At 45.4% G+C, this 10,525-nt stretch overlaps 2 protein-coding genes across 6 annotated transcripts in view; both read right to left on the bottom strand.

Annotated features, from left to right (window-relative positions):
- Positions 1-3,200, bottom strand: part of LOC116377587 (bromodomain-containing protein 3-like) — a 4,574-nt gene extending 1,374 nt beyond the window's left edge. Inside the window, exons 1-2 of one of the 2 annotated variants that reach the window (XM_031839249.1) lie at positions 2,783-3,200; positions 243-543 (exon numbers count right to left, since the gene is read on the bottom strand). In XM_031839249.1, the coding sequence (XP_031695109.1) occupies positions 243-334 (92 nt within the window). In that variant the 5' untranslated portion in view covers positions 335-543; positions 2,783-3,200. The remainder of the gene's footprint in view (positions 1-242; positions 544-2,782) is intronic. The other variant, XM_031839250.1, reaches the window with a different exon arrangement.
- Positions 3,201-6,151: 2,951 nt separating this feature from the next.
- Positions 6,152-10,519, bottom strand: LOC116377586 (nucleus accumbens-associated protein 2-like). Of its 4 annotated transcripts, none has more exons than XM_031839247.1 (7): positions 10,119-10,519; positions 9,204-10,042; positions 8,427-8,686; positions 8,149-8,325; positions 7,951-8,056; positions 7,258-7,355; positions 6,152-7,085 (listed from the first exon to the last, which is right to left on the bottom strand). In XM_031839247.1, exons 2-7 carry the CDS (start codon positions 9,392-9,394, stop codon positions 6,493-6,495), a joined length of 1,425 nt encoding a protein of 474 aa, XP_031695107.1. In that variant the 5' UTR covers positions 9,395-10,042; positions 10,119-10,519; the 3' UTR covers positions 6,152-6,492. The 4 variants fall into 4 exon arrangements, with proteins under 4 accessions (XP_031695107.1, XP_031695108.1, XP_031695106.1 ...); XM_031839248.1 differs by having other exon boundaries at positions 9,204-9,776; positions 10,241-10,519; XM_031839246.1 differs by having other exon boundaries at positions 9,204-10,519.
- Positions 10,520-10,525: the final 6 nt, after the last annotated feature.

Raw genomic sequence — 10,525 nt, 5'->3', positions numbered from 1 at the left:
TCCTCCTGTTGGTTAGCCGTTAGCGGTGCTGCTAACGTTACTAGCTCACCTCCTGTTGCTTTAAACACTGATTGGTTGTTTACAATGAAACATGATCAGAGATCAGAGACTAGAAAAACATGTTCTACTGAATATTGGAGGAGAACCATCGTCAGTGAAACTTTATTCCAACATTCTAACTTGTTGTCCAACTATTTCTTGGTGCTTTTCAGTGAAATAAAAAGATTTGAGGCATGTCCTACCTGCCAGGTTTGGTGGCGTTGGTGACCTCCGGGGGGGCCGGGTTGGTGACGGTGGGGGGGCTGGGGGGCGCAGCCTCGGGGGCGTCCGACATGGTGGACGGAGGTGACGCAGCAATGCACTGTGGGATATCAGTGTCTGACCTAAAGGTGAAAAAACAACTCCCTCTGTGTTCTGAGGGTGTGTGTGTGTATGTGTGTGAGAGAGAGGGCACACAGGTGTGTGTTCAGTTCAGGTGTAGTTGGTGGTGCCGATTCTTCAGCTCGATGTTTCCTCCGAGAAGCCAAACTCCCATCGCACAACCTGAGAGACAGAGACGCCGTTAGCTAAGTTAGTTAAGTTATCAGAGAAACAAGCTGAGCTAACGTTAGCATCAGACGTCTGGATCTTAAGTTGTTAGAGGAACAAGCTGAGCTAACGTTAGCATCAGACGTCTGGATCTTAAGTTGTTAGAGGAACAAGCTGAGCTAATGTTAGCATCAGATGTCTGGATCTTAAGTTATCAGAGGAACAAGCTGAGCCAACGTTAGCATCAGACATCTGGATATTAAGTTATCAGAGAAACAAGCTGAGCTAACGTTAGCATCAGACGTCTGGATATTATTAAGTTGTCAGAGGAACAAGCTGAGCTAACGTTAGCATCAGACGTCTGGATCTTAGGTTATCAGAGAAACAAGCTGAGTTAACGTTAGCATCAGACGTCTGGATATTAAGTATTTGTACACTATGCTAGTGTTGGGCGGTTTTAATTTCCCGTATATTAATTTTTCCCACACCGTCATACCGGTGCATAGCCGAAACAACTTCTGTCGCTCTTCAACAGGCAGCAAGATATATTGTTCGCCGCTATGAGCGCTACGGTCGGAGCTAGTTATATTAAGTGTATCGAGAGGGAACCCTAGTCATGGTTATAACAACAATTAATAACGCGCAACTAACGCTCTTTAACGGGTCAAAACACCACGACACAACAGTTTGTGACACAAACAATTTGTAACACTAATAATTGTACATTTATAAAATTACACCGCCGAACGGCATGCTGGGTACAGCTCGCTAGCCTGCTAGCACAACAGTCTGCTAACAGCTGGGAGAGGCTCGTCGCTACATTAAGGAACAGAAAAGAGCGATGCAGGAGAGAGGAGCTGCTTCTGCTGTTTGGAGGTTTTTTGGTTTTAAAAAATCCGACGTAGATCAAAAGACGATATATTGTAAAGTTTGTCGAGCCGCTGTTATTGCCTCTGGTGGCAACACTAGCAATTTACTCCATCACCTCAGCCGAAAACATGTGTTGGAATACGAAGAGTGTGTGCGATTACGGTCCTCGGATGCTTTTTTGGGTATTTTGGTCAGACACATATGCAACGCTGATTAACGTAATATGTGTGGTATTTGTTATAAATGTACGTTGGTACATAGAAGGTGATAAGAAGCTGTACATGGAGGGGCTTAGGACCCAGGGGAATGTAGGTGAAGGAAACAGGAAGTGACGGAAGACACGCCACACAAACAGCTGTTCACCGCTCACTGGCCGGTTCTTGTGTTAGTCTTCAGCGTTAATTAGTTAATACGTTAACGCGGAAAAAGAAAATAGCGTGATATACCATGAAACCGCCAGAATCTTACAAAATACCGTGATACACATTTTTGGTCATACCGCCCAGCACTACGCTGTGCTATTAATACTTTTACTGCAGTCAAGCTCTGAGGACTCCTTCCACCAGACTACCTGCGGTGGAATTAACACCTGGACTACAACCTGCCTGAGACCCAGACCCAGTTCTGTTCTGTGTTACAGTAACAGGGACCGAAGCCTCCTCTAAAGAGTCTGGCAGCTGCAGACACACAACGCTAACAGACACACAGCGCTAACAGACACACAGCACTAACAGACACAACGCTAACAGACACAACGCTAACAGACACACAGCGCTAACAGACACAACGCTAACAGACACAACGCTAACAGACACACAGCTAACAAGCACTGTTAACAGACACACAGCTAACAAGCACTGTTAACAGACACACAGCTAACAAGCACTGTTAACAGACACACAGCTAACAGACACACTGCCAACAAGCACTGTTAACAGACACTGCTAACAGACACACTGCCAACAAGCACTGTTAACAGACACTGCTAACAGACACACTGCCAACAAGCACTGTTAACAGACACTGCTAACAGACACACTAAGCTAACAGACAAACTAAGCTAACAGACAAACTAAGCTAACACATTCCAGTCACCATTGACCCATCCACAGATGATGATGATGATGATGATGATGATGATGATAATAATAATAATAATAATAATAATAATAATATACAGACACACCCGCTAGGTGATTTACCGCTGAACGACACACAGATCCTCGCGCTAACTGCTCCACCTGCTCAGGTGTGAGCGTTTTTTTTTTTTTTTTTTTTACAGGCTAACGAAAACATCCCGTTTATCTCGCTTTAAAAAGATGGCGGGCAAGCACAGGGCAAAATATGAGCTAGGTGGCTAAGCTAACGGAGCTAGGCTACTTACCGAAGACGTAATTAAACGTCGTAAATAGTATTAATAGCCGTCGTGTTGACGTCTGGAGCGCGTGATGGAGGCAATATCCTGCCGGTTTGTTCGGTAACGAGCGGATTCACGCACTCACCGATCCGTTGTGTGCAGATGTTACCGCTCTAGCTAACGAGCCGTTAGCCTGTTAGCTGAGCTTTGTCTGGAGACACACAGCGACACTTCCGCTCCGTTTACCCGCTTAAAGCCACCGTTACCCGGTCAGAGAGGCGGCTCTACTTCGTGTCTCGGTGCTCCGGGAGGCGTCCGATCGACGGTCAGTTTTATGGAAGATTTTGTTTTTTTTATTTAGCGAAGTAGCATAATAGATGAGTTATCAGCTGTCTCCCGTCTGCGCAGGCGCAGTGGCGAACAGCATCGTGGATGTTGTTGTGATCGGATTGGCTGGCCGGGTTGTGTGCCGCGCTCTGACTGGCTGCGGGGTTTTTACGGGGTTGTGATTGGTAGCTGGGGGGATGTGAAGCGCTGTGATTGTCCGGTGAGTTAGATGAAGAGCGGTGATTGGCTGATGTGATGACTGGACGGCTGTGATTGGCTGGGGAGGTACAACTGGATCAGAATGGCGCTGTCACTGGAACTACGTTTCCCAGCATGCAGCGCAGCAGCAGAGAAGCTGGCTGAGGCCTGCTACTGAGGACGTTTAAATATATGAGATATGTTTATATTAATACAATAACTGATCTTTATATCGATACAATAGCTGATCTTTATATCGACATAATAACTGATATTTATATTTATACAACAACTGATCTTTATATTTATACAATAACTGATATTTATATTTATACAACTGATATTTATATCGATACAATAACTGATATTTATATTGATACAATAACTGATCTTTATATCGACATAATAACTGATATTTATATTTATACAATAACTGATCTTTATATTTATACAACAACTGATATTTATATCGATACAATAACTGATCTTTATATTTATACAATAACTGATCTTTATATCGATACAATAACTGATATTTATATTTATACAATAACTGATCTTTATATCGATACAATAGCAGATATTTATATTTATACAATAACTGATCTTTATATTTATACAATAGCAGATATTTATATCTATACAATAACTGATATTGATATTTATACAATAACTGATATTTATATCGATACAATAGCTGATCTTCATATCGATACAATAGCTGATCTTCATATCGATACAATAGCTGATATATATATATCGATACAATAGCTGAACTTCATATCGATACAATAGCTGATATATATATATCGATACAATAGCTGAACTTCATATCGATACAATAGCTGATCTTCATATCGATACAATAGCTGATATATATATCGATACAATAGCTGATCTTCATATCGATACAATAGCTGATCTTTACAATAACTGATCTTCATATCGATACAATAACTGATCTTCATATCGATACAATAACTGATCTTCATATCGATACAATAACTGATCTTTATATCAATACAATAACTGATCTTTATATCAATACAATAACTGATCTTTATATCGATACAATAACTGATCTTTATATCGATATATCATCAGATAGATTGAGTCATTTATGAACCAACACTGTGACAAACTGGATATAAACAAAAACATTCAGTCAAATAAAAAAATGTATTTCTATTAGGATTTAAGTCAATTGTTTCTAATTTATATTGAACCTTTATGAAGCCATGAACTCCCCTTGACACCTATTCAAATTTACTAAAGAAAAAGTATGAGATTTCTAACACAGCTCTAGTCTGAACTAGTCATCAACCTCTGGTTCCTTAAAGTGTTAAAGCTGCATTCTCTCTAGTGTCCACCAGGGGGCGACTCCTCTGGTTGTATAGAAGTCTATGAGAAAATGACTCTACTTGTCTCTTGATTTATTACCTCAGTAAACATTGTAAACATGAGTTTATGGTCTCAATCTCTAGTTTCAAGTCTTCTTCAATACAGCATGATGTTCATTTAGTACATTATGGTCCATTTAGAGTCAAACAGACCATAAAGCAGGGGATGCTTTAGGGCGGGGCTACACAGAAAATAATTGACAGTTGTCTTACACCAGGGGTGGCCAATACGTCGATCCTCCCTATTTGCCACTTGATTGGCGTACAGGGCAGCCAGTCTGAGATTACCTAATTAGTTAGCCACGGCTGTTCCGTGCACATCTGGGGAAGGCTGACTGTGATCACTCTGAGTTCTTGCTACACACTGATGTTTTTTTATTTGATTTAATTTATTATACTATATTGATCCCTTTAAGGGGGAAATTTGTCTCTGCATTTGAACCATCCCTGTATATAGGGAGCAGTGGGCTGCCAATGACAGGCGCCCGGGGAGCCGTTAGGGGTTCAGTGTCTTGCTCAGGGGCACTTCGACATGTGACACGTCCCAGCCAAGGGATGGCTTAGTAGGGGGAAATTTCGAGAGCTCTGTCCGGAGATAAGGGAGTTACTCCTTGTTGTTAAATATGCAGAATACAACCAACTAAATGACGATCAGTGGCTGCTAGACTTGGCATTTTTAACTGATCTGACTTAATTTAGAGCAAAAACCGTGGTCAATAGGATCAGCTCAGTTAATGCTTTCAAACGAAAAATGCAACATCTGTCCTCAAAGCTGCAGCGCCATGATTTGGGGAACTTGCAAAACCTCGCGTCAGAGCTGGAGACGGAAGGCGTGTTCGCAACTTGACAGTGTGCTACACAGAGCAGACTGACAAGTGTCTGTCAGAGTTTGACAAACGCTTTCAAGACTTTGCTTTACTCGAGGTTGATTCACTTGCATCAAAAATGTCAACGGTGTTTCACCTGAACTCGTCTGCAGTGGAGGATGAGATTCTGACACTACAGGCTGACGTTCAGCTGAAGTCCAGGGCTCATGGACAGGAGGAAGATACCCAAACATGAGGAGATGCGCTACCTTCTTCACTGCATTATTCGGCTCTACTTATTTATGTGAAGAATATTAAGTCCAAACACCGTTCCACCATGACCGATGATCATTTAGAAGTCTGCTTGAAGCTGGCTACTGTCCGGACTGCAGGCCTGTTGGTTCCATTCAGTGCAAGTCATCAGAAGGTAATGACCAGAAATGTACGGAATTAGATTGTGCCATAAGGGTTCAGCAGTTATGCAAGGTACGCCAACATATATTGTAAATATAAAGTATACTCAGTGTATGTATATATAGATATTTAACATTTTTAATGTAGGTAGATCATTCTGACTTGGTCATTTTAAACGTAGCTCGCCCTCCCTGTCTCACACACTTTGAAATGTTTCTCTTCAGATCAAAGAGAAAACACAGAAACATCAGTCTGATTATCAAGAAGCTTTATTGTCTTTATCAGAGTGAATATCTTCTTCATCATCATCATCATCCTGTTGCTATGGTTCTGTGTGCTGGACTGCAGGAGGCTGTTAACATGCAGTAGACTCAAGCAGACAGACAGACATGAGGACAGACAGACAGACAGAGGTAGGTCAGACAAAAAGGAAGACAAACGGGTGGCAGAGAGGTAGACAGGTGGACAGGTAGTGAGGTAGGGGAACAGACAGACAGGAGGACTGTCTGTCTCAGGTAGTAACAGACAGACAGGTGGGGGACAGGTAGCTATTGTGTTATTTACATACAGGTAGGCAGATACTATAGAAAGCTTATTGGCTGCCTTCCAGAGGCTCCGCCCCCCTCTCTTCTGTGTCGGCCAATACCCTGTGAGGAGGGGTGGGCTCTGCAGGCTGAGGGGAGGGGTGGGAGGAGGAGGAAGAGGAAGAGAGGGGGAGGTCTGGAGGTTCAGTCTGTAGCCTCCCTCCTCCGTCTGCCTCGCCGCCCATCAGCACCTCCTCCACCTGACCCCCCCCACCTGTTCCACCTCCTCCCACACGAGACCCGGCGAACTGCAGGTGAGGCAGGAGGGCGGGGGTGGCCAGGGGGGCCTCCTTCTCTCTCTCCCCCGCCGCCTCACTCTCCCGGTACAGCGGCGCCTCCAGGCCGAGGTAGGAGGCGCTGAGCTGCCGCAGGTCCAGTTCGAAGGGGCTGCTGCTGGGCTGTACCACCGCTTCTCCTCCTCCTCCTCCTCCTCCCCTCTTAGCCTTGCGGGGGTGGGAGGAGGTGGGGAGGCTGTCGGGAAGGAGAGACTGGATCTTGGGGAGCCAACGTTTGCGGACTCTTCGGGCGTTGGTGCACATGTCGGCCGCAATGACGTTCATCTCACTCTCCTTAAAGTTAGGAGCAAAGTTCTGACAGTAGACTGAGGAGGAGGAGGAGGAGAAGGAGGAGGAGGAGAAGGAGGAGAAGGAGGAGGAGGAGGAGGAGTGAAATCTCTCAATAGTTCCAAAATACAGTAAAAAGACATAAATCCATGAGTCAGACGGTCTGTGTGTGTGTGTGTGTGTGTGTGTGTGTGTGTGTGTGTGTCTTACGTTTGACAGTGTTTAACACCCGGTTGTCCAGAGGTTTTCTGCTCGGATCATTGGTGGAGGAGCGGATCCCTGTCCCACAGCTATTGGCCAGAGTGTTTCTATGGAAACCATAACAACCTAATCAGCACCTATACTGAGCTTTAGATCCCCCCCCCCTCACAGAGCAGTTATGTAAAACAGCAGCAGGATGTAAAGGACGCTGCTGATTGTCAGAATGTTCTGGAATATTTCACACAGCCTGATGTCACATGACGTCTGATGACCTCAGACTATCTGCGTGCGGGAAACGATTGATTATGAATCTTCATTTTGAAAAAAGTTCTCTATGTTGGTGGAGGTAATATGAGTCACTGCCCATAACATGCTGATCTATCTAACAGTAACCTGCTCTACCGGTCTCTAAACTAGGACCAGGGTCATGGGTGGACTTCCATAGGACCAGGATACAGGGTGGACCTCGGCGCGACCAGGATCCTGAGTTGACGTCCATGCGACCAGGGTACTGGGCGGACCTGCGCGCGACCAGGGTACTGGGCGGACCTCCGCACGACCAGGGTACTGGGCGGACCTCCATGCGATTCCTGAGCTAGCAGTTTACCCCTGCTCCCAGTCTTTATGCTAAGCTAGGCTAACCACATCCAGGATCACTTAAGTCATCGAGATGAAAACAGCGTTTACAAGTTTTTAGCTCACCTGTCGAAGAACGTAGCCAGCAGTCTCCTGAGCAGAACCTTGTGTTTGACTCCAGCACACAGGTGACAGTTCATCAGCTGACCTCGCGTCATGAACACACCTGAACCTGCACACACACACACACTGACATCAGTCTATGTTCACTTTTAAAATGTAACGCTCTACATCTACAGCTGGACAGATGTTCTGATGTCCTACCTGCCACCAGCTCCACCTTTTCTCCCGGGTCTCCCTCAGTGTAGAGCGACGGGTGGCAGCGATACCCGATCTGACTGATCAGACTGGCCGGGAGCGCCATGTTGTCCCGACCAACCAGTACGCAGGGCCGACGCTCGTTAGCCAATGGGAGGGACAGCATCTCTATCTTCTCTTGGACTGGACCAATGAGAAACGGAGAGAAGGGGTGTTTATAAATGTAGTTCCTTCTTATTAGACAGGAGCAAAAATAGATGGGATCGTACCATCATGTAACTTACTGTAGGGGTTTCCGGGATGTCCGTAGATGTGTTGGTAGAGTCCAGACTGGACGGTGTTCCCGTAGTAATCCTCCTCTAGCTCCTCCTCTGTGGGGGGGTGAGAGGGAGGGGAGTCCGTGGGGAGGCTAGAGCCTCCTGGACTGGAGCGCCCCCCATTCGCCAGCAAGTAGGACTGCAGCCCCGGAACCAGACCTCCACCTGCACCTAGGTAACACAGAGCACTGCTCCTGGTGGCCTGGGGGTCCCCAGAAACGTCCATTCTGAAGACAGAACGACAGGGACAAGATAGACGAGATATGACAACAGGGACAAGATATGACAACAGGGACAAGATAGAACGACAGGGACAAGATAGAACAACAGGGACAAGAACAACAGGGACAAGATAGAACAACAGGGACAAGAACAACAGGGACAAGATAGAACAACAGGGCCAAGAACAGGGACAAGATAGAACAACAGGGACAAGAGGGACAAGATACAACGACAGGGACAAGATAGAACAACAGGGACAAGATAGAACGACAGGGACAAGATAGACGAGATATGACAACAGGGACAAGATATGACAACAGGGACAAGTTAGAACAACAAGGACAAGAACAACAGGGACAAGAGGGACAAGATAGACCAGGAGGAGACAATCATACCAAAAGCAAGGCGCATGTAAAGAACATGTAGGGAGCATGGACGGTGCTGTACGGTGCATGTATGGTGATTTACGGTTCTGTATGGTTCTGTACATTGCTGTATGGTTCTGTGTATATTTATACCCACCTGGCCTCCTCTCCTCCTCCTACTCTTCTGGCTCCTCCTCCTCTGGCTCCTCCTCCGTTCTCCTCAGCAGGAGGAGTGTCGGCTCTCTCCTGTTTGATCCTGCTGACGGCCAGCAGCAGCTCCTCTGGGCTCAGGACCGGCTGGTCCGGACTGGACTCCTGCAGGTGGGGGGCGCCGTGCTGCTCGACCATCGGGGCGTCAAAGCCCCCGAGCTCGTCTGCTGAGGTCGTCTGTAATACATCAATGTGTTGACATAAAGTAAAAAAAGTAAACAGCTCATAAAGATGACTGACACTTCGCGAGGAATCAAAACAGCAGACATCTGTAGTTGGGGTGTGGTCAAAGAAAGTTTCGACCAATCAGCAGCCTCAGTTTTAAAGTGCATTGAGCTGCAGTTCCTCTAATGTCCACTAGATGCTGCTGAGTCTGAGGGGGAGGAGCCTTAAAACCTGGAGGTCTTCAATCGATTCAACGTTCTTATTCCTTTAATTAAGCAGAATTAAATATTTATACATATAGTTGATATGTGGTCCACCTGGATTGTGGCCTATATGTAGTCTCTATGTGGTCTGCCTGGTTTGTGGTCTACATAGATTGTGGCCTGTATGTAGTCTATATGTGGTCTACCTGGATTGTGGTCTATCTGGATTTTAGTCTATATATAGTCTATATGTGGTCTCCCTGGATTGTGGTCCACCTGGATTGTGGCCTATGTAGTCTATGTGGATTGTGGCCTATGTAGTCTACCTGGATTGTGGTCTGTATGTGATCTACCTGGATTGTAGTCTATATGTGGTCTACCTGGATTGTGGTCTATATGTAGTCTATATGTGATCTACCTGGATTGTGGTCTATATGTAGTCTATATGTGGTCTACCTGGATTGTGATCTATATGTAGTCTATATGTGGTCTACCTGGATTGTGGTCTATATGTAGTCTATATGTGGTCTACCTGGATTGTAGTCTACCTGGGTTGTGGTCTATATGTGGTCTACCTGGGTTGTGGTCTATCTGGATTGTGGTCTATGTAGTCTACCTGGATTGTGGTCTATGTGATCTACCTGGATTGTGGCCTATATGTGATCTACCTGGGTTGTGGTCTATCTGGATTGTGGTCTATATGTGGTCTACCTGGATTGTGGTCTACCTGGATTGTGGGCTATGTAGTCTACCTGGATTGTGACCTATATGTGATCTTCCTGGATTGTGACCTATATGTGATCTACCTGGATTGTGGCCTATATGTGATCTACCTGGATTGTGGTCTACCTGGATTGTGGTCTATATTTAGTCTACCTGGATTGTGGTCTATATGTAGTCT

Source organism: Anarrhichthys ocellatus, unplaced genomic scaffold, assembly GCF_004355925.1.
Source record: "Anarrhichthys ocellatus isolate YVR2014 unplaced genomic scaffold, GSC_Weel_1.0 scaffold1433, whole genome shotgun sequence".
Classification (NCBI taxonomy): domain Eukaryota; kingdom Metazoa; phylum Chordata; class Actinopteri; order Perciformes; family Anarhichadidae; genus Anarrhichthys; species Anarrhichthys ocellatus.
Note: the sequence above shows the minus strand (reverse complement) of the source record. Positions and strands in the feature narration are given on the sequence as shown.